At 39.0% G+C, this 25,000-nt stretch overlaps 2 protein-coding genes and 1 non-coding gene across 3 annotated transcripts in view; 1 reads left to right on the top strand and 2 right to left on the bottom strand.

Annotated features, from left to right (window-relative positions):
• LOC138004092 (uncharacterized) overlaps nt 1-25,000 on the top strand; it is an 888,878-nt gene that overhangs the window by 497,379 nt on the left and 366,499 nt on the right. The window lies entirely within an intron of this gene.
• Nucleotides 1-25,000, bottom strand: part of LOC138004509 (uncharacterized) — a 64,243-nt gene that overhangs the window by 210 nt on the left and 39,033 nt on the right. The window contains exons 13-19 of the mRNA XM_068851042.1: nt 24,818-25,000; nt 24,012-24,134; nt 12,083-12,202; nt 7,502-7,759; nt 3,377-3,513; nt 567-708; nt 1-323 (exon numbers count right to left, since the gene is read on the bottom strand). The exon at nt 1-323 is cut by the window's left edge and continues 210 nt beyond it; the exon at nt 24,818-25,000 is cut by the window's right edge and continues 198 nt beyond it. Coding sequence (XP_068707143.1) covers nt 1-323; nt 567-708; nt 3,377-3,513; nt 7,502-7,759; nt 12,083-12,202; nt 24,012-24,134; nt 24,818-25,000 — 1,286 coding nt within the window. The remainder of the gene's footprint in view (nt 324-566; nt 709-3,376; nt 3,514-7,501; nt 7,760-12,082; nt 12,203-24,011; nt 24,135-24,817) is intronic.
• Trnat-ugu (transfer RNA threonine (anticodon UGU)) lies at nt 5,699-5,771 on the bottom strand. Its single transcript has one exon. It is a non-coding gene; the product is annotated as a tRNA-Thr (tRNA).

The raw sequence follows: 25,000 nt of genomic DNA, 5'->3' as shown, positions 1-25,000 counted from the left end.
TTCTACGAGTTCCATTTCATTTTCTTCACAACAATGTTCATCCAATTCTCCCATTTCACAATCTTCTGTGTTGTTCGACGATTGTCCATGCTCTACTACAGGGTTTGATGGTACTGCATCCAATGGTTGCCATGTTTTGAAGGCACGCGCATCCCTTAAAATCTGTTTATAAACAGGAAATCCTCTTTTAATGTCCTTGTGAACTTGCTGAATGTGGTTAGGGAGGCGCTTGACAACGCATGACATCCCGCGATAGGACAGGCCCTGTGGCGGTGATAATCCTTCCTTTTCTTCTTCTTCTTCTTCTCCTGCAGAGTTTTTTTCTGACAATTCAGACAATTCTGGCAGTAAAGGCTTTGAGAGGAAACTTTTCCTTATTCCAAAACTGGAAGTCGCCTTATTTGCCCTTTCTCTTGTCCATTTATGGACTTCCCTTAAATGTCGGGGAAGGTGGATGGCACTCTACTTGCAGCCTTCTAACGGGCATCTGCGTGCAACTCTTTTTGTCGTATTTTTAACGTTTTCTTCGACTACATGGTCCTCATCGTTGCTGTCCTATCCATCACTAGAAGAATACTCCTCTGAGGCTTTCGAACATTCAGATGGAGAGTACATATCTTCGTCACTTAAACCTCCACTGTAACCATGACCTGGTTCTTCCGGATAAGTGACCCACTCATTTCTGAGGTTTTCGAGGCGTTGCATGTGCTGCAGTACACAAGACAATGAGGATATGTTAAACATACAAGTAAAATTATAACTACAGTGTGTATGCTAGGACTAGAAATTACCGCTAATGACTTATCCATTCATACATTTAACACCATACTGGGTAACTCCCAAACGGGAGTTATTTTTCAAAGCCTGGAGGTGGATTATCCTAATCAGGGTATTATTTTAGCTGTGGTGAACGGTGTTCACGTTTCAATGCATGGAGCATCACATCCATTAAGAGGCAGTGGGCCATTACAGGTAGGCCCTGTTGCCAATAAACACTCGCGTAAATACATAAACAAAATTCATATCTTTGTGATGCCGTGGAGTATCTCTATCAACATGTATGCTGATTTCACTGACCACGTTCTACTTTACATAGTCTGAAGTCTAATGAAACTCCTACAAGTGTATTTTATACATGCCACAACAGGTTGCAAAAGTGGTGAGACACTATCGTAAAAAAAATAAAAAATTAAAAAAAAAAACACGTTTCCTAGCTTTTGATACCTGCCGGATCTAGAATTACAACTTTTTCATCTTCCCCCCTCCCTCTCCCCCTTTCAATGTTGGGGTCCTTCCACAGTATCCCGACTGTTGTGGAGGGGAAATTTAGAGGCACAGATCTTGTTATAGTTTAAATAAGAATTTGTCCTTTACTTCTCATAACCTATTGAGGCTTAAGGTCATCTACAAAGCTTTACTTGCTGCTGTCCTGCTTTTCTCCAAAATGGATTTCTTAGATCATAGAGCTTAAAAATATGGCCGTTGCGGAGGGGAACAGAAAACTTGGTGTTTTCTTTATGTTTAGTTTTCTTAGCAGATTCTCTGAATTCTGAAATATTATCTAGAGTCTAGTAGGCTGATGCTTTTTCTCAATTTATGTTAATTGAAAAGATCACAAGAGAAAACTTAAATAGTTACGGTTTTCTCAGTGAGGTAGGATTTGAAAACAACATCTACTGTTGGAGAGGGTAAGTTGCGGAAGATCATAAGCAAGAAGTTTAAAGCGAGTGATAACATCCACACTTTAATTTTTAAACAACAGTTTTCACATTTGCACTGTGTCAGAAACAGTACTGTGATAAAAATTCAAAATCATGCATTAGTGATGCATGCATGTAACCTTATTAAGATTAATTGGCACAAAAACACCTTAAGATAATAAGTGATCAGAAAAACCTGACTGTGAGTTCATAAGTTCAATAATGACCACTGTTCCTTGAGTATTTTCAACATTAACAGAAAAAAACAACCCTTCAAAAGAAAATCAGTGCCTCTGGATAAAATGGAACACTTTTTTAACTTGCTCATGCTCCATAATCTTAAATTGACTGTTGCCAATCAAATGAACGTGTCCAATTTTGCATCTTGGCATTTGCATGACGAAAGAAATATAATTACATGTATTATAGCTACAGGCATTTTCACCAGTTTTGTTGTACTGACTGCCATTTTAATTTAATCACGATTTACCTTATGGATTGCTGAAACACAACCTGGGTGCTGAACGTATGATAGAAAAATGATATCTCTTGTTAATGTAAACATCATAATTTTCAGTGAAATCATTATCAAAAGAGAATTTGCCTCCACAGAATTCCCCTCCGCAACAAAATTTCCCCTCCACAACAAAATTTAATGAATCTCTCTTGGCTATAGTTTAAAATAAATTTTCTTTTCAAACATAATACAACTAACCCTTGACCTAAAATTAGAAGATTTGAAAACATGAAAGTTGACTTTGTCATTTACAAACGCACCAACAAAGCTTTTAGGCTTCAAAACGTTGCGGAAGGGAAAAGAGCATCCAGAAGGCTGTCTGCAGGTGCCATACTGATAGAAATGTAGAGTTTGGCCAGTGTCTAAGTTACTTAGTCTGGAGTAGTATGTGTCCCAGACCAGTTAACTAAAATTGCTGTTTTCTTTTTTATATTCTACCAACATAAAACTTTCCCCTCCACAACAGCTGATATCATTAGTTTACATAATTTATGCATAAACAACAATTCATATCAAACAATTCTAGTTGTTTTCAAAAGCCTTATTTAACATGTTATCCATTTATCAGAAAATTGAGCAATTTAAGCAAATTTATATCTCGTCCAAATTACTGTGGAATGACGCGTTGACTGTTGAAGTTTTCAGCACTTTTTTGGTATTGCTAGCAACATTGATAGGGGGGGAAGGGGCTGCAGTGTGTGAGATATTAGGTAAATGAATAACGCCAAAAGAAGATCAAAAATAGTGTCTCCACTATTTTTGCAACTTGTTGCAGTATTGTGTTTAGACCCTAAAACTGTAGCTACGCTTGCAAAATTATTTACACTTGTAAAAGTTTTATAAAATTAATGAGCCCTTAGTCCATTGTGAACAGTAATGTTACATGTATGTTGGTACACTTAAACGTTTATGTATATTGACACTTTGAATAATAGAAAACAGAACTTGATTTCTGATAAAACAATCTAAAAAGGGGCATTAAGCTGACCTGCCACATCATTACAAATTTGAAGGCCATCTTTTTTGAAAGTAATTCAAACTAGTTAAAACTAGGGAAGCTACGAGATGGTCATCATTTTCATTAAGTCCCTCGAAAGCTGTCCCAGAGTTAACTCTACTTTATGCCACATAATTTTTATGATAAAAATGATTCACTAACCTTTTTAATAAGCTTTTTGTTTCCTCCCATAATGGCCTTTGCCAAATCTGATTTGACCTCAATAATTTTGCCCATAATAGGAACCTGTATAAGATAATAGTGGGTGAATCTAAGGATGATAAATCCTACACCATTTACTGTTTATAAAGTAAATATTAAAAATTTTAAGCTTGGTAGTGAATGAATAACATATGATCAGCATCATCATGTCATAAACATGACACAAAAAGACTAATATTAATTTAAAGCCAGTTATTTAAACAAATTTAACTTAGACTGAGGTTTAAAACATCAATTAAATAAAGATAGTAATAGCGTATTTAGCACTGGGGCACTAATTGGGGGCACCGCTGTACAGAAACCAAATCAACACAATTGGTTTTTGAGGAGAGGGAACTGAAACCGCAGTACCTGGAGAAAAACCTCTTGGAGCAGGGTAGAGAACCAACAAACTCAACTCACATGTGACGCCGAGTCTAGGAATCGAACCCCGGACCACATTGGTGGGAGGCGAGTGCTCTCACTACTTCTTCATCATCCCTGTTCTCTTTGTTAATCAGATCTTGTATTACGTCGGTTGTCAAACAGATAAATGATTTTATTCTCATAATGTTCAAAATGTTTCAACTTTTCTTTTCGCATAAATTTCTGAATCGCACATCAGAGACATAAATTGGTTCAAAATCTGTCCGGACCAAAAACCACTATCATCACAGTCCTTTTGCCGAAGACAGAAATGAACGATCAGAAAAATATATACACAGGAGAATTCTCATAGTATTTATACCAGCTATTACCTACAAATAACTGACGGATGGCCTGTCTGATGTGCAAGATATAACCATGAATTTTGACACATACCTTCTTCTTCGCCTCCGCCATCTTGCGATCGACCACTTGTTTCCAGTCTCCTCTCCGTTTACTACATGGAGGTCCCCTTACCCAGAGGCGCCACATGTGTAAATTAGAAAGATGTTCAGGGAATATTTTTTCCCACGGATGTTTTACGAAGGGTTGTGTGTAAAGTAAAAGGAATCCGATGACGAAAATAGGAAATAAAGGATGAACACATATCAACGACAACTTCTTTATTATACTCTGTGCTTTAACTTTTTTTGTCTGTTTGAGAATGATGTTGGCCTGTTGAAGTCGATGTTAATGGTCCTCAACATTATATAATATAAGGCGTTGCTTTGCTTGGAAAGTTATCAGCACTTCTGATATGGCCCGCTTGACCGTTACAAAAGTGCCCTAATCCTTGACGAAAATAGTCATTACTCTTCTTGCTCTATGAAAAGACACTGACTAATAGAAGTGCTGTGGAATAAAAGCTTCTTTTACAGCGAATACTTGAAAACAAACAGTCTACCAAATAACTTCAAGTATCAATAGTTTTCTTACCATCTAAAATCTGAAAAGTAGGGCACTTATGTAACCCGGCTAACTAGCTCCAATTAAACGTCAAAGTTTTCCTGAAAAGAGCTTTTTCGAACAAGTTTTCTAGTGCACCATTTAAGCGAGATAATAATGGCTTTGTATGAACCGTTGTAAACCGCAGAAGCTGCAATTTCGATGACAATTCGACTTTGACGCTGTGAAGTTCAGTATTGTGATTTTGAAAGGTTTCGAAGACATCGCATGTCTATGACAAAACATACATCCTCGCTGGATTTTTTCAAGCTTGGAATTTCTCTAAAATTATTGACTTGTGGAAAGTGAGTGAATGGCCAAAATGTGCTAAATGAGTCGGATATCAAGACGATCACTCTGAATTTCTTTTAAAAAACAATTAAAAAGTCCTTTCCACGGGCTAGGGAACTTTTGTAACCTTAACAAAGTTTAAAAAATCGTAAAAAATATTGTTTTAACGGGTTGGAGCTGAAACTCTCACGGATTGGTGAAGAGTTCGATTGCTATCGTTTGACTATCTCCGGACGTTCTAAACACATCTTATATAAAAGATATCCGAAAGAGACTTGACGTTACAAGAAGTGCCCTATTTTCGATCTCCAGAGAGAGAGAGAGAGAGAAAGTTACCACTTAATGTGTGGTTCATTAAGCCTGCTAGTGTATTGGACGTGTCCCGACCATACACTAGCAGGCTTCATGAACCTTATCAAAGACCATTGTTCTTTACTTGTTATATATTCTGTCTTGTAAAATAACTTATCAGTCACTGATGAAGCCCTAACCGGCGAAACGTTTGACGTTCTATTATAATCCATTTGCCTTAGGAAGTCTTCATAACAACTGGAAATCCAACGATGTAGTCACGAGCCAGTACGAAATACTGACTGATCCATTTCGAATGAAAAACACATATGCCGTGAGTGGGAATCGAACCCGCGTTCCCTGGATTACATGTCAGGTGTGCTAACCACTGCACCATCACGACAACCCTGCTGGAAACAGAGCAATCAGAGAGGTGAATTGTTAGCCGCGGGGCTCCCCGGCGTTTTATCATTCAGGAACAGGACTACATCGGATCATCCGAAGAAGATTCACAGGCTACCAGAAATAGCAATTTATATTTAAAATGAAGAACTGGAAATCCAACGATGTAGTCACGAGCCAGTACGAAATACTGACTGATCCATTTTGAATGAAAAACACATATGCCGTGAGTGGGACTCGAACCCGCGTTCCCTGGATTACATGTCAGGTGTGCTAACCACTGCACCATCACGACAACCCTGCTGGAAACAGAGCAATCAGAGAGGTGATTTGTTAGGTTGTTTTGATTTGTTTTTTTTTTTTAATTCTTTCAGTTTACCGTACTGTTTTTCCCTATAAAGCCAGGGTCCAAAGGTTTCTAAATTAAATTGTGTCTAAACACTATCTGCCATGCATGCTGCTCATAAATTTTGCGCCCTAACATTCACAGTTGTAATATGCAACTTGGTTTCGCATTACAGATTTACTCTGATTGGCTTTTCGTAATTGGATTCAAAGTGGGCGGTATTAAAAAAAAACCTCTAGTATTCGTGCAGGCGGTGTTTCACAGCGCCCCTCCCTGTTCTCCACGCCAACAATACGGCCAGTTACGCAGGCTAAGCGCGGAAAACAGCAAACGGCAGCTGCCTTCCCTAACTTATCTAACTCGTCTGGCTGAGCAGTTACTTAATTTCTGTAGATAACAGGCAAGAAATTAGCTCAAATCTTTGATTTTTTTGGGAAACGTGAATTCATCTTAGCGTGTAACGCCGTTTAATTTTGCAGTAAACATGGAGCTAACACTCTGCCAACTACTACTAAAGCTATGAATACCAACAAGACATTTAAGATGAGTCTTATTAATATTTATTATATAGATACTGATGAAATACCAGGATTTCTCCTTTTACTAAAAAATCATATCTTCACCGCGCGCAGTGAACATACCATTTTTATCTTTCACATGTGAGAATGTAGGTGTCGTCAAGGTAACGAACACGATTAGCCAATAAGGCGCGAGTTTCCTCTTCATTGTAAGATACTTTTGTGCTTTAATATAATTCTTCTCTACTACATTAACATTTTTATTGCAAATTTTTACATTATCATGATTTGTTTTTCATTACTGTCATATCTCGTTTCATGTTACACAACATGCATATTTTAGCGGTTTGTGACCACTTTTTCATCATTTCGAAAACTTGGAGTAAAACAAATTGGTTTAAATCTGGCAATTTCATTAATATCTATATAATAAACGGAACATTACATGGCCGCTTGGGGATACAAATTTTATCTTCTCGTGCCGAAAGTATCTCTCACTCGTTTGCTTCGCTAACTCGTGGGAGATACTTTCAGCACTCGAAGATAAAATTCGTCTCCCCGCGCGGCCATGTAATATCCTCTATTTATGTAATGAATCATAAAACGCATACTCCTCCAGGGTAGAGACAATTCTGTAGGTTTTTAATTTGTTTTACGGCTGTAGTTGTAACACTTTAGTGGGGAGAGAGGGTGTCGTAGTTTTCAATACTATTAAATTTATGCGAGTGAATTAAACTCCCCTTTAAACTTTGGGGCAAGTTATCCTTTCAAATGAACAATGTATGTAAGTTAGATCACAGCAATAAATTTATCGTAATATTGCAACAATCACAAAGAAACCAACTCTAAAATTTAAGATATACTTACTTGGACTTGACCAAGAAACGTCAGTGTATCCCCCAAATATGTAACTGCCAACTTTGATTATAGTAACAGTGGGACCTTTTCCATCACAGTTGCTGTGGAAGGTGGATGCTGCCCAGCCATCCGTCTTAGCGCGCCAACACGTAACAAACCTGCTGCGGGATGAACTCTGGAGGACTGGAACCAAAAACGAATTCAACTTGACGAGATAGTTCCCGTCGAGGTTCCCAAGAATATTTGACGAACGCAGGGATCCGGACACTAAGAAGAAATTAGGCAGATAAAGGATAATTCATCGAAAATGTTGTAATTGGTCATTCTTTCATCACTGAAAAGTGCGTGTGGACTCTGGAAACTAAAATATAAGAAACGGGATCGGAAACCGGAATTCAGAATCCACAATACATTGAGAATTCAGAGACATAAAAATTCAAAGACAGAGGAAAGGAGCGATCTTTTTATTTGAAGCAATACTGCAATGACGAAACTGCAAAGAAAACAAAATAAACAGTAAAGTAGTGGCTGCTCCGTAGCAATTATAATTTTCATTCCGTACTACTTCCATACATTTGTAACACCTATAAAATAAGAGGCCTTTTTTGATATATTAAAATTTAGCTTGAAAGAAAGGTTTTAGAGTCAAACACAAAGGAAATGGATGATATGCAAACATTTTTTCATCTTCATTCCGACGTGTTTCTATTGTTCTTGTCGTCACTGCATCACTATCAAGTTGAATATTTGATACAAAAATATTTGGTTTTATCAACGGAGTTGAAAATTGACCACCGTACAAAAATTCTAAAAGCTGACGTTTCGAGCGTTAGCCCTTCGTGGATTCGCTCAGACGAAGGGCTAATGCTTGAAACGTCAGCTTTTAGAATCTCTGTACGGAGGTCAATTAACATTATCAACTCCGTTGATAAAACAAAAAAATTGTGTATAATACTTCCTCACCGAGGCACCACCATAGCTTCTTTAGAATCTACCCCCTTCATTCATTTTTTGAATATTTGATATTTCGAAAATGGCCTATTTATCACCAATACTGTAGTTCAACAATACCGCAGTCAAATTCACGTTAACTAGTACGATGTAATTGGATTAGTTGATGCCTTTCGATTACTTCGGTGGCATCTTACAAAGGACTGTCATCTTCATTTTCCAGATGGAGTGGGAACTCCTTTAACCTGTTCCGTTAGCTCCAGCAAATTGCCACAGATTCAAGATACTTTCAAGTCTGGAATGAAGATTTTGGTGTCTTTCTTTTATGCCCAGATAAGGACAAACGCATAGGTTTGTCATGTAGAAATTTTGGAATCTCCCACTCTTGCACTTGATTTAAGGCGAACGCCGTAACCATAAACTAAACACAAGATTTTGTTTTCCAACTCTGTGACCATCAAATAAGCGAAAGCCTGCGGGTCGTGTGCTTGTCTCGAGAATTCCTCGAATATCACTGGGCTGTGAAGCTAGAAGACCAAATGAGAGCGAGCTCATGTGGTCGTTCAGGCAACCGACATTGTAGTAAGCCATTTCCGAGTTCATGTCTGCCTTCTCTTCAAAGTGAGACTAAGTGCGAGGTTTTTGTGATGGTAATTAGTTCTACTTTACATGTGACTGAAAAATATTTTTCACAACAGAAACTTCGCACTTAGACTCGCTTTGAAGAGGAGGCAAACATGAACTCGGAAATGGCCTATTATGATGACTACTTTCTCATTGTTACCTCAATTTTTTTCGTGTTTATTAATAGACCCATTCGGAATTGTAATATAACTAGACGCTCCGCGTGCGTAAACTGGGTTGCCTTTGATAGGTGATTGCCCTCCTCAAATCTTCGTACTCATTCCGAAACACCCAAACAAATTATCGGTGTCGGAAACGAAACACTACCTCCTTTTAAAATAGTAAAATATATTTAGAAATAAAGATCAACGCTTGACAACCGATCGAAAAATGTAATTGTTGTCGAAGTCCATTATTTGTCACTTTTAAGATTCCAGACGTTCATTTTTCACGGCTTGTGTCGTTTTTCGAAATGAAGTTTCATTCTTGAGCTTCACAATGGTATATTTTGCTTAAAGATCCACTAAAACGCCATTCGTGTTACATCGACTTCGATGCCATTGCAGGTTAATTAAATATGTCACTGTGTCCAACGGATAAAATCTACACATTCCTACTACCCCCTGAATCCTACCAAAGATTAGCGCAGAAGACTCTAGGCACAAAGAAAATACTTAACAGGGGAGTGACAGGAAAGACCCTATTGCGCAACTTTTCCGACTTCCGACCGAGAAAAAAAAAAGAAACGAAAAAATGAGACGGAGATTTTGACTGGAGTGCCATATGGCTACCTAGTAATAAGATTGATATAGGCAAATGACTAATTAATACAAACAGAGAATGGTATACTTCTTTCTTTTTAATGAGTCCTAGTTTACTGAATGTTGGTGTCAGGCGTGAAAACATTTAGCCCTCAATTTGAGTCATTACCAGTTACACAGCACTGGCAGCGAATTTCTGCTTTCACGTTTTCGTTTCCGGTATTCCGGTTGTTTTACTCTGGCTTACTTATATTTTATACACCGCTTTAAATGCGCACGACAAATCAAGGTTCATTGGAACAATTTCGATGATGGACACCCTCCTGTTGGTTACACCTGTTCCGTGCCTAAATGCCGAACCAAGAGATTCGCTGACGCATTCATTCCATCTGCTGTGCACCAGTGAGACGATACTGACATTTAATTCAGTACTGATATTTGATTAGACATTCTTAATAATGGATTGACCAATTGTATTATATAGTTATCATCGTTTGTAATAGTGTATATATAGATTCTTGCAAAAACATGCTTTTTAGGTTGGGCCCCCTTCGACCTAACAATTGATTATTTTGTTAATAAAGTTTTATGTTTTTATTATCCGGATTCCATTGACGACTTGCATAATTTTGTTTCCTCCCAAACTTTTCAGGGATAAAGAATAAGAACATAATTTATGTGCACAGTAGTGTAATTTGTCTTCAATTCTTTAGGACTGCTGTGCAATGAAACAACCAATAACCAGCAATCACTTTAAAAAGTTCAAAGCAAATTACGAATTAACGATAAACTTTAATTTAGAGAAGAGATCATGCTACGACGACAAAGGAGGAAAAGAAGAAACAAGGTCATATCCTTGCCTCAGTTATTTATTCTAATTCTAACTTATTTGTTTTCTCCCTGTCAAGCCAACCTGTTTCAAACAAGATTGAGGTCTTCAAAATCGTAGCTGATAATATACCAATTCGGCTAACTCAATGTTGTACCCAATTCAAATCGTGACAACCGTAGCTGATATTACCAATGTACAATCTGATTGCTTAAGCCAATTTTATATATGTAGAATGAATGTGCCTAAGGTTTGTCGTAGTTCCTTTTTTCTCCTGCAGAGAGATATATATATATATATATATATATATATATATATATATATATAACTAACTGCAGACAGTACTGTTTCGGCCTTCTGGGCCTCATCAGTGCAGTGCTGATGTCTGGGATGGAGGTTAAGCTTATAAAGCCACCCCAAATGCCCCACACATGTGGAGAGTGCTCAAACTAGCGAGCTAGTGAGCATGCGCAATTGCTAGCGGCAATGACTCATCCCAGTAGAGTGCTCAATTTGGAGCTATATCATTATTCAAACTGAAGATGAAATATATATATATATATATATATATATATATATATATATATATATATATATATATATAATCAAAAGCCACAACCAGAAGATCCTGAATGAGTGCAACGAGTCCTCCAGTGAGAAGAAATCCAATTGTAGAAACAAAAACCTTTGCCCTCTTGACGGTGCGTGCCTAACCAGCAACATTATCTACCAAGCTACTGTCACAACAACTTCCGGTAACTCAAGATCCTACATTGGCATGACGGAAAACGAATTCAAAACACGGTACAACAACCACAAGCTTTCTTTCAATGACAAAAAACACTCACATGACACTGTACTTTCCAAGCACATCTGGGACTTAAAGGACAAAAACATCGACTACGCAATCAACTGGCGCATCGTAAAAAGAGCAAAAGCGTACAAAGGCAACCCTTCTCGCTGCAACCTGTGTTTATCTGAAAAACTTTGCATCTTGAGCGCAAAAAACGCCTCTCTCTGGTAACGAAATGCCGCCATGAAAACAAGTTTTTCACGACAACCAATCACCGGAAGCGTCGCTGCAACCGTTCCTAAATTTAAACACTTATATATGACACCTTCTCGTAGACAACGATCAGTCTGATGATCGCCTTGAGCGTGAAACTCGAGTAACTAGTAATACTTTCCTTCTTACATTTGTATATATATATATATATATATATATGTATATATATATATATGTATATGTATATGTATATATATATTTCATATGTATATGTATATGTATATGTATATATATATTTCATCTTCAGTGTGAATAATGGTGATTTTTCAATTGCAGAATTTAATAACGTAAAATCATAAGAAGTAACGAGGAGATGAAAGCATCAGTGGAGATAATACCTGCATTAGACTGGATGTTACCTGAGCAGTTTCCTCCGTCTCCTTCGTATTCTGTTTTGCAAGTGCAATTGTAAGATCCTACGGTATTCGTACAGTTGGCATTCTTGTTACACTCGTTTTCAGATGAACACTCGTCAATGTCTGGAACAAGTTAAATATCGGAAATCAACAGATGTTGATTCGAACTCTTTCAGTGAGAATGTGGTTGTCATAGTTTCTGTCTAGATCTTCCCACAAAATCTGGTACCTACTATAGATTTTGCATACTGACTGTACTCGGTGGACAATACTACAAGCAATTGCAAATTGAGTTGAGACACTCACTGTTGATAATAGCACTATGCGTGTCACTCAAGTCAAGTCACGTGACTAATGGGCTCGCATAGCGTACAAAACAAAACTGTCAGCATCAGCCACGACAATACCTTCATTAAACTGGACTTTACCTGAGCAGTTTGTTCCGTCTCCTGCATATCCCTTTTTGCAAGTGCAATTGTAAGATCCAATGGTGTTCGTACAGATGGAATTCTCGTCACACTGGTTTTTAGATGAACACTCGTTAATGTCTGGAACAAGTTAAATATCGGCAAAATCAGTAGATGGTGACTCAAACTCTTTCAGTGAGAATGCGTTTTTCAAAGTTCCTGTCTCGATCTTGCAAAAAAAAAAAATGTATGTACTACCGATCTCGCATCATTAATTTCAGTTGTCTGCAAGTTGTTGTAAATTACATTCACCTGATAACATTGACCAGTAATATTAAGTGACCACTTTATTTCATGGCATATAATTTCATCAAGCTCACCATACAAATAGCCCAAGCAAAAGATGCAACCACTGCCTTAAAGAGAATTTTCTAATCATCTGCCGACTTGAATTGCCATCACTTTACAGACGTAATGAACTTGTATCTTCTTTCCACCACGGAAACAAAGCGTTGCTACGTAACAACTAAATATTTAAACTTGCCGCAACAACACTTAACAGACATAATGAACTTGAAACTTCTTTCCGCCGCAGAAACAAAGCATTGCTACGTAACAACTAAACATTTAAACTTGCCGCAACATTAATTACATACATTTTATGTTAAGATGGTTATGAATATTCTTGTCATTAAAAACTCCTGAAGAGTGAACAATCACGATACAGGCTTGCAGGGATGAAAGTGTAGCTTTTTTTTTTTGGTTTTTTTTCAATATAACGATACATAAAGATATAAAACTAAGAGCAGACAGTACTGTTTAGGCCTTCTGGGCCTCATCAGTGCAGTGCTGAAGCCTAAGATGGAGGCTAAGCTTATAACTCAACCCCAAATGTCCCACACATGTGGTACATCTAAGCCATGCCAGAGTGCTCAAACTAGCGAGCTAGTGAGCATGCGCAATTGCTAGCAGCAATTACTCATCCAAGTACAGTGCTCAATTTGTACATGAAAGCAAAAGCTCTTCAGGGCACTCTTCAAGGGATTTTAATGACAAGAATATTCATAACCATTGTAACATAAAATTTATATAATTAATGTTGCGGCAAGTTTAAATGTTTAGTTTTGTTTCTATAAAGACATATATATATTTATATGTGTATGTGTGTGTGTGTGTCTGTGTGTGGAGTAAAAGAGCTTTTTTTTTTCATGATTATATATTTCGTAAAAAAAACGGTCCGATCGCTACAATTTTCCAAAGATTTATGCCAGTGTCCTGATTTTTTCGTTGTCTTGTGCTAGCCGTACAAGTATCATTTAATAGTAGAATCACTTTCCCTTGCTTTTCATAGGTGCGACACAAAGCGAAACACCGTTTTCTTACAAGCCGCGTCTTGTAAAGGTGCAGGAAGTTTACAATTCAGTTTTGTCAACAAAAGAAAAAAAAAACGCTCCGATCGCTATAACTTTCCAAGGATTTACACCAGCGTGCGACAAGCAAATTTTTCTTTAATATTTTCAGGCAAGTTATTTTACTTTAGTTCTCTATCTCTATGGTCCAACCACGGGTTCTCATCTTCGGGCATTCATTTATTCGCCCGTCGGGATTTTATAGTTAAAACGCCCCAGATTACCATCTTAACTTGAACCTTACCGGCTCGGTAACAGTTCAATGGCATGACGTGGGAGGTCGAACTTTTGCTAAGGTTCGCCAGTTTGATCCAGGCGAAGTAATTCGTTTTCGGCCAGACATTGTATTTCTCCAAATCGGGGCCAATGACCTAGCACAGCGTGGGATGTCCCCGTTAACCGTGGGTTCGGCCATAGAGGACTTTGTTCGTCGGCTTCATGATGAATATGGCGTTCGCCTTATTTGTGTAGGGCAGACTATTCGAAGGCACCTTGTTGGAAATTTTAATGACAATGTCCAATTGCTTGCCCAGTATCTTAAGACTGTGCTGGAGCCGCTACCCTTTGCCATTTATTGGACACATAGGGGTTTCTGGCGTGCTTCCAGTTCTTACTTGTCTTACGATGGTGTGCATCTCAATAGGGAGGGGCAGCATAATTTTTTAAAAAGCATTAGGGGGGCAGTAATGCAATGCTTAAATCGTTTAACGACATGAAGATTTCCGAGCCCACACTAGCCCTATTTACCTAGGTGCGTTCAGGCGGCTTTCTGTGTCTTTTTGTTCACCTTTTACTGACCATGAGTTATTATTGATTGTAAATGCAATGGGTGTGAGAGCATTCCTTAGGGAGCGCCCATCCCTGATTTCTGTCATGGTCTTTGATGTCATTTTGCGTTATTGTTTGCCAATGAATGTACAAACCATATCGGCCGTCAAGTTGACGCGCCCTATCACTCGGCACTTAGCGCTTTCTATTGAAGACATTTATGGACTCAAACGTGAATGGCCCTTTGCTGATGCACTATTAATTGCTTTTCTTAAGTCGAACATCTTATCTGGTGTTCGGGCATCCGGCTTAGTTTGAATTATGTCTGTAACGTAGCATTAGCATTCTGTCCACTTTGCTGCAGTTTAAAATACACCAATATTCTCTTTAAACAACTCTCGTTAAGTCTTATATGCCACATTTTAAGTATGCCTCCTCGAAGAAAGAGCCACCGGCTTGCTGAGCCTACTGTGTCGGATGCTACAAAAATTTAGTTTGTACAGGATCCAGTGGAAATCCAACCCCAAAAAGCCGTTGCTTCCTTTACTGGAGAAGATAACCGTTCCGACATGCTAGTATCTACCATCGTTGCTGCTGTCCGGACAGCCATACAATCTACCAGTGCCGTGCAGCCCACCAATGTTGTCGAAACAGCCGTACAAGACGATGTCTCGCAGATTGCTAGCGGATCAGGTGGTGAGGTTCTTCCGCATTCTTCGTTATTCCATAGTATTGCAGTTCCTTTAGGTAGCCGCATAAGCGCTAAAATTAAAGCGAAAATTTGGGCGAAAGAATTCGTTGATTTTGGGTCTCTATTGGATCCTTCACCCAATCCCGACAAATACTCATTGTCTTTTACGGACGGCACCTTCTAGCGGTATAACTAAAACGCCTCAGTTTACTTTCGAACCCGTTCAAAACCCTAAAAAGGTGTCTTCCATCAATGATTGGGTCTCGGCATTCCATACTTTTGTCGCCATATAGTGCGTGATATTTCCAAAGGAGACGCCAAATTTGATGAAGTTCTGTGAAACGGTCCGTGGCATCGCCACACGTGGCGGGGACTGGTGTTATTATGACGAGCAGTTCCGTTACATTAGACAAGCCAATCCCAGGCAATACCCTTGGGATATTGTTCACTGGAAACTTTGGCACCGAGAAGTGAGATTTCGTGCAAACTATAGTTCCTTTCAATCCCGCAAGCCCAACGCGAGATACAAGGGAAAACAGAGCATGGCTAAGGGGGTATGTTGGACATTCAGTGCGGGTCGCCACTGCGCCGGGTGTCGTTATGAGCACAAATGTCATAAGTGTGGGGGAAAACACACTGGGGCGCAATGCCAAACTACCTCAACTGGGCACATTGGGGGAGATAGAACGTCGACACCTCAATCTAATACTAAACAGCCCGCCAGTTACGCCCGTAAGAGTGTCAATATTTGAGTCTTTATTGTCCACCTATGACCTAGCCTCCTTCGCAGCCGATTTTAGCCTCGGTGAGGGACAAACATGCGTAACCAATGTGTTTCCTCTTTCACTGATAACGCGGCTTTAGTTGACATTATCAATCAGCAGACTTCTAAACATAGTTTAATAATGGTCTTGGTACGTGACCTCGTGCTCACCTCATTACGACATAATATTGTGTTCCGGGCTTCTCATGTTCCCAGTGTTGACAATACCCGGGTAGACTTAATTTCTCGTTTTCAGATAAGAGAATTCAGGAACGCCTTCCCAGATGCAGACCTAGAACCAACTCCAGTACCCGAAACCCTTCTCCCGATGAAGTGGTCGTTATGTTAAGAGAATTAATGCATTCGTCGCTGTCCGAAGCGTCTCGAAAATTGTATTCACCAGCTTGGGTTGTCTTTACTGAATTCTACCAACGCTATCAAAGCATACATGTTAACTTGCCGGTTTCGACTGCGCGCGTAGCCTTATTTAGATCATTTCTATGTGCTAAAGGTTTGGCTCCTGCCACTATAAACTCATATCTATCAGCAATAGCTTATGTTCGTAAGATCCAGGGCTATTACGATCCTACAAAGTCCTTTTTAATCAAAAAGTTATTTGTAGCCGTCGGACGGCGTAGTCAGGCCGACATCTGCTTGCTAATCAGGAGTACCCAACGGATCCGCTCCTCAAAATATCCGCACCTCAGGCTAAGAATTTGCTAGCTGGTTACTCAATAATGGATGAGAAACTCTAGCTGGGAAATTTTGTCGAAACATTTTTCTTGCTGTGGTCGTCCCTTTGAATATGATGCTGGCTGGAAAAATAATTTCACTTTCCTTCTGGCTTCCTGCGGCTTTTGAAATTGTGCTCTGGCTAATTTTGGCTGGAGCAGTAAAATGACACCTAGTCAGGAAAGTTCAAAGATAGCGCTGGCTGTGAGTGATAACTAAGGTGCACCGCAGGCTAGTGCACAGTCGAGCGCGTGTATAAAATTGTCACTAAATTGATAGAAAATTGAAAGAGAAAACAGGCGTGTACAAAATGTTAACTGAATACGTCAGTCATTAAAACGCTGTCAGCAAACAATGCCATTTCGTTTTTAAACATCCCTGTCTTTTGTTATGGTGTCAATGTTGGGATTTAGACAGACAACTCATTTTACTTATTGCGTGCGGATATTCCATCTCAGTAGTGGCGGTTATAGTCGTGGTCGTTGTTTTGTGGCTCTAGTTTGGGTGATGCAAGTGAATTTTTACGGGTTTTGGACAATTTTTTTGCCGGATCGTCTGAATGTTTGCGTGGCTCTTTGATTGACAGATTTTGGCAGGTAACTGTCACTATGCGCAATGCGTTTGGGTTCGCTATTCAGCAGGACCAAATTATCACTTCATAAGGAAGTATGCGTGAATTTCCGGTCATAAAGGCAACATTTAATTTTTTTTTTCTGGAGAAAACAGCTTGCATTTTTCACTCGTTAAACATAAAACAATGTGTCTTGGCTGTATTCCGCAACTCTTGTTTCGGCTTTTTGTGGTCAAAGTTGTCCCAGGAGTGCCCCCCTCCCGCCGGGGTTTCACCCTGTCCAAGTAATGGTGTTTGTAACCAGCAAGACAACGATGTATTTCAATAGGTTAACCAGCTCAAACAAGCAGTTGCTAATTTTATTTCATTTACATAATAAAAATTACTGTCACTGCCTTAAGTTAATTTTCAAGAACATTTTGTTTATCAATTAAAATAAATATCGGTAAGGACACGTAAGGACACGTAAGGACACGTAAAAAAGGCAAATCCTGCCGACCAGGAACAAAACCACAGAAAATAAATATGTGTGTCATCACCTCTCACTGCGAAAAAGGCGGCATTAAATCACATTGTGCTCTGTCTAACGTAGAACCATCTATTATTCTCTTCCCAACTTATCTAGGAAGATCGAAAGAGACTCTGCTCGCAGGGTATGACATCCACGACCATTATTTCCATCTTTTATTACACATTTTTTACATATAATCGCAAAAAATATTAAATTTTATTCGGCAGACAAATATATTAATTGCACCCAAGCACGAACGAAATGAAATTGTCCAGAGCTTGTAAGTGTAAAGGTAGCAAAGACAGATGAATAACACTATCAAGTGAGAACCTCGACCATCGACAAAGGATTTTGTCCCCAGACAAAGCGTTTTTAGGCCGAAGGAACCCTTGAAGTTTGGTAGGTCAAGAAAATCGTTCACATCAAAAATGGCCCTTCCTGTTAACAGTTTTTCTTTTTTGTTAAATTTATGCCTTAAAACTGAAGAGCGTTAATAGACACCTACATTTTAAACACAACTTATTAATAATAACAAATTAATGTGTTATTATAGAATTCTTATTTTGCAGTACGGAATCCTTACTCGTTTCTTGTTTGAAGAGCTCCAACGAACACGCTTACCTTTACCTTGCAGAACTTAGAGGATTTTTTTAACTTTTGGACATTTATACTATTGTTTATTTGGTAATCACAGTGTTCTTAATTTTACAACTGTTTGTAAAACTCCTATTCAAATACTTTACCGGGGTCTCAAGGTTGGAATGAAAAAAATACTTTTGCTGAAATTGTCTTTACAGGTTCAGAAAAGCTTTTGCGGTGATTGCCAGTTATGGCTTTTGCTGTGAACAGTTGTCTTTTATCCTGTAAAGCTTTCGCAGCGATTGCCTCCCGGTTGTGAAAGATTTAAGTGTGGGGTTGGACTTAAAAAAGGACTTTTGCTGAAATTGTCTTTACAGGTTTAGCAAAGCTTTTGCGGTGATTGCCAGTTATGGCTTTTGCTGTGAACAGTTGTATTTTATCTTTTGAAGCCTCCACGCTGGCGAGAAATAGTTATGTAGTTATAATAATGTAATAATCTACGGTTGTATTTGATTTCTGCTGCACCGCATACATGTAACTATTCTTCATCATTATCTGTAGATTTTGTTTTCCTAACATGTGATATCTTCAGCTCCTCATAATTGTTTTTTGTCGCTAGGAAAGACTCTGCCTTCTCGCAATTAGGTTCCGTCTGCATCGCAGAACTGTTATTCACCGTCAAGGATAGACTGTGCCCTCTTGTCATTTCGTTTGGCCAGCATTGCAAAACTGTTCATTATCGATAATGATAGACTTTGCCTTCCCGGCATTTGATTTCTCCTGCACCGCGTAATTGATTTTCATCGTCAACTAAAGACTGTGCCTTTTCCCTATTTGATTTCTTCTGCGCCGAAAATTGGTTCTTCATCATCAAGTGTAGACTGTGACTTCCCACAATTTCATTTCTTCTGCACCACATAATACTTCATCTTCAAGGAAAGACTGTGACTTCTTGGCATTTGAGTCCATCTGCACCACTTATTGTTCTTCATCATGAAGGATAGACATTCCGTGCTTTTTCGGTATATGATTTCCCATAGACCAAATTTTATTTACATGTATTATAATTAATAGACTTTGCATTCCTGGCGTGGAGTTTCTAGAGCTACTGAGAGCGTGTATCTTCGAGTCATCTGATTGGCGCTGGATAGACAATGCTTTTGTTCTATTTCATTTCTGTATCGGCTTAAATAATATCATTGTTTTGGATACTAGAATGCGCCTTGCGGTCACTTGATTTTGTCTGTACTGGATAGTGAGTTGTGCACAATGTTCATCGAAATTTCGTTGCTTTCTAGTGATAGCAGAACGCGTATTTTTAGATAAATTTAGAATTTTGAGCTTTTGGAGGGGAGGGCGGTGGGGGCAGAAGAAGAGTAAGTAAGCGTTAAACGTTTGGCAAATGCGCTCTCTAGACATTCTCTTAATGAATCCAATCTCGTTACCAGTGTTTGGAACCCTGGAAACGTGGTTGTTAGTGGGTCCTGGTGTTAGTCTTAAGTTTGTGTTCAAATCAAGTAAACCAACTCTAAGTTTATTTTTCCGGTCTCACAACTTTGCTCTCATTTGGAGTGAAGTAAAGACGATTTATATTTTCCACAGACCAGTAAGAGAGTAGAAATGGCATTTTTATCCCGCGTTAATCTGCACCGAAGTCATAAGCAAAGAAAATGGCTACAACACCACCAAGCTTTCGTTGAGTTATTGTTTTTTTTTTTGTATCACCTGGATACAATGGTTCAATTTATTTTCCTGGCTGACTAAATGTTGGTCATTTTTTTGCTGGCAAAAATGGGGAGAAAGAGACATTCCTGGCTGGGGAAATGCCTTTTTGGTAAATATCCTGGCTGGGAGAAGCTCTTAAAGTAAAGATCCTGGCTGGAAATTGTATTTTAAAATCTAGCTCTAGCTGGCTTTGGGGAGCGGATATAATTTTGCCACAGAAGTTAATAATCAACCAAAAAACAATTAGTAACTGTTAAAATATTACTGGAGGCAAAATCCAATCACTTTAGAAATTGCTCTCGTTGGGTACTCCTGGCTAATCTCTCGTCCACTCTTAAACGAACTCGTTCGGGCCCTCGCTCATACCAGTACATTTGCTTATCAGCGTTCCCTCTATGGGTCCATGTTCATGGTAGCATTTTACGGGTTCTTTACATTAGGAGAATTGGCGTGCAAAAGTAAAACACAATCGCACGTGGTTGTTCAATTCATCGAGTTACAGCTGTCAAGATAGTGATTACAAGGTTTAAGCACAATACATGTAATCGTCCGTTCACAATTTCGATCGAAAGCGAACCATCTGAGCCTTTTTGCCCCGTGCAGATCTTAATTGATTACATCAAACAGAGAGGATACACTCACGGTCCCTTGTTTTCGTTCACAAGTGGCGACGCAGTTTCGATTAATCAGTTCAATACAGAGCTACGTCGAGCATTAACATTTTGTGGCCTTGATTGTTCCCGTTATAAAAGCCACAGTTTTCGTATCGGCGCTGCATGTTATGCGGCAGAAAACGGATTTTCCGATGCACAAATCCGTGCCCTAGGACGCCTTTAAGATTTACATCCGTCCGCCCTCACTTAAAGCCAATTAAATAATATTATTTCGATATATGCGCTCCGATGTATAGGTCAGTCGAGAGCTGCTATAGAGCGAGATTTGGCTGTGGCTATAAGTATATGACAGTCGTGCGCAGCCAGAATCGTCGTTTTCTGGCGTACCTTTCGGAAATCATCTCACCAACCGGGTCAGTCAGGAGCTGCCGGTCTGCGTTAGTATCCTAGTATCCCCTAGCATTTAGCATATGTGGCTATAGGCGAAGCACCCTTCACTTCGATCAGTTCTGTTGTTTTGCGAACTGCGAACACTTGGCATTTGACAAGGTCAGTCAAGAGCTACTTGTCCTATCTGAGTTTATGAATTAGCATTTTCTCCGTGGTACTTAGCGCCGGGTGGCTTGTGGCGATTATTTCTTCCCCACCTTCTCCGAAGAGACATTTAGTTAGTTATTTTCATGTCACGCCACGCTCTTGATACGTTGTTAAGCGTGGCGTGACTCTTAACGTTGCTTCTAATAAATTCGTCACAACATTGCCAAGTTTATCCTACAACGTGTGTATTATGTCTCTTCATAAAACTAGTGCGACCCTGCGCTAAGTACCCCTCGAGCGGTATACATTTCCTATGAATACATAAAGACATATACATATATTTCCCAATTAGTCATAGGCATGATAGCGTGAGGTAAAAAAGTATTGTTTCTTAGTAGAAATCACTTCCTTGCCTTTCATAAGTGCAAGAAACACCATTTTCTTACATGTCATCTGTTGTGAAAGTGCAAGAAATTTACAATTCAGTTTTGTAAAGAAAAAAAAAACGGTCCGATCGATATAACTTTCCAAGGATTTATGCCAGTTTCCTAAATAATATTTGGCTTGTGCTAGCCATATAGGTGTTAAATTTATTGGTGGAAATCTCTTTCCCTTGCCTTTCATAAATGCGGCATAATGCGAAACACCGTTTTGTCACATAGGTGCAGGAAATCGATTTGGAATTCAGTTTTGCAAAATAACGGTCCGAGCTTTCAATAACTTTCCAACCACCTATGTCAGTGTCCTAAATTTGCTTTTGTGGCTTATGCTAGCCGTTTCATTATTATTTATTTGGTAGAAATCATAAAGTATTCAGGACAGGGGCGCAAGTCGTTGGAAGTTATAGTCATCTAACCGTTTTTTCACAATTGTAAATTTCCTGCACTTTTAAAAGTCGTAACATGTGTGAAAGCAGGGGCACCCAACGAGAATAATGTTCAAAACCACTAAACATAGCATTGTTAAACGTACTTTAGTATTTAAACGGTAGATATATGCATATTTTTATCCCCTAAACATTTTTCATCTGTTCGGATTCCCTTGCTGAAGTCTAGTGATCCGAAAATTCTAGGGATCAAAACTTACCTTTTCGAAAATTTCAGCCAGAAAAAAGGCCCCCGAAAATTCTAGGTGACCTTTTTAGGGTAAAAATCAGTTTAAAATGGGCAATTGTACCATGTTTTAGATGTTCAAAAATCCTAGGACGTGCAGGCAAGCAAGGAATTATACAACAAATGTTCCGAAAATTCTAGATCTCAAATCGTCTTCCGAACAGATATTTTCCGAAAATTGACGTTGGGTGCCCCTGCGAAAGCAGTGTTTCGTATTATGCAGCACTTATTAAAGGCCAGGTAAAGTGATTTCTACCAATAACTAATACTTATACGGCTAGCGCAAGACAACAAAATATTCAGGACACCGGCATAAATCCTTAGAAAGTTATAGCGCTCGGAACGTTTTTTTACAAAACTGAATTGCAAATATCCTGCATCCTTGCAAGTCGTGACACGTAAGAAAACGGTGTTTCGCACTATGTCGCACTTATGAAAGGCCAAGGAAAGTGACTTCTACCAATAAATAACACCTATACCACTAGCACAAGCTAACCAAAAATTGAGGACACTGATATAAGTCGTTGGAAAGTTGTAGCGCTCGGACCGTGTGTTTACAAAACTGAATTATGAATTTCTTGCACGCGGTCAAAAACTGTGACCTAAACCAAATTTTGTCTCGAATTTTTATACTGAGATTAAACTGATTGTGACGTCGTCAATAAAGGATATGTGTATGGCTAACATAGACTATTAAAAATCACATCACCACGGTATTTCAGAAGGAAGAGGTCTCAGCTTTCTCCTTCGGTTTCAGAGAGACACATGATTAATTTACTGCTCTCCACTCTAAAGGAATGGTTTATACTCCTTGATCTCCTTGATGTCGTAAAGCCGGTTTGCTTAATTATTTACTGCTGCTGTAATTGTCAAAGCAGTTTTTTCTACAAACAGATATTTCAGTAAAAAAGCACCCTTTTAAAACAAATATATAATGGTAAAAGTGCAGCTTTTTTACGTAAGAGAGCAGCTTTCTTACAATTATATACTTGTAAATAAAACAGCATTTTTACAGCTATAGTACACGATAGACCTTTTCCCACTTTCTGACGCTATCTTGATTGGGGGGCAAACGCGGTTTAAATTGATTAATAAAACCTGTATAACTCCGCTGCAAAAAAAGCACATTTCAAAAATTCTAAAAAGTATTTAGCCATTTTATTAATATCATTCAGCCAACGGAAAATGAAATCAGGGTACAAGGCACAACGTCTGATAATTGCATTATTTTGTTTACAAGTGTTCATACGTAATTTACAAATTTCGTTTACGGTCGTTATAGCTTGATTCAAGATAATCTCAATTGAAGTGTTGTTTGAGGTGTATTCTCGCTGTCCACAATCATCAGACCTTAAAGGATTTACAGCGGTTCAAAATCGGCAAAATTCCCATACATTCACTGTAATTTAGGCCGTGTTGGCTCCCCCCCCACCGGCCCAACCAATATGACTTCTGAAACCGAGAAAAGGTCTATTTTAGTTACCGTTTTAAACTCCATATCAGTAGTACATACCCAAGCAATCCCTTCCATCATAACTGTATCCCAAAATGCATCGACAGGTGAAAGATCCATCATTGTTAATGCAGGTCGCATACTCTGGACAGGCGTAGGAAAACCCTTGGCACTCGTCGTAATCTAAATTATGAAATACATATAATCGACCGAATATGCAGCGTTCCCAAATAAATAACTCTTACTGGCATACTTCAAGGGCCGTACTGTTATTCACAGGTGCTTAATTATAGTTTTGCTTCGCGCACGAAGACTAAGAGTAATTTTCGACACTTTCAAAAAAATTGAGATGTTATGGAAAGAAAACAAATTATCTCCACCTCTTCTGAACATGCGCAAGTAACTAATTAGGGCTTTGAAATACCTCCCTTTCGCTAAAACCTCAGAGACTTGCTCCAACTAGTTTTAGTGTTCTTTCCTTTACACCGCAATCGCTCATTCAAAAACGATCTCGTCGGATAAATAAGCACTTCATCTCGATCCCGGCGTTTCAGTAAATCTCAATATTGACTTTTGTCGCGAATTTGAAGCTAGTTTACCACGTTGAACGCTTCTCCAAGATCCTCCATTTTGGCAGCGAATAAATGGAGTCGTTTTTTTGGTGAAAATTTTCAACGCGAACCTTGGCACCAGCATGAAAGCTACACTGCGATCGGCTTACTCCGAGAGAGAGAGAGGAGTGCAGTTCCCTTTGAACCAGCCACGTGGCGACGAGGACCGTTCAGTTGAGCCTTCTCCTGATTGGCCCCGAAGGAGACTATGCTTTGGCTAGCTCTCAGCTGTATTACTTCATGCTAACTCCCTACCTTTCTTACAGCTGTACGTATGGCAGCTTGAACAGTTGACATCATTCCATTTGAATTTGTGAGCCTGAAGTGAGCCAAGGGTGTGCACGCAATCCTCATTACGGAAGTTATTGGGTTGATTTGTTGCCCAGTAATGGAAGTCAAACCGAGTTCCATCACTCCAAACGAACGTTCCTTCACTAT

The sequence above is a fragment of the Montipora foliosa genome, chromosome 5, assembly GCF_036669935.1.
Source record: "Montipora foliosa isolate CH-2021 chromosome 5, ASM3666993v2, whole genome shotgun sequence".
Taxonomy (NCBI): Eukaryota; Metazoa; Cnidaria; class Anthozoa; order Scleractinia; family Acroporidae; genus Montipora; species Montipora foliosa.
Note: the sequence above shows the minus strand (reverse complement) of the source record. Positions and strands in the feature narration are given on the sequence as shown.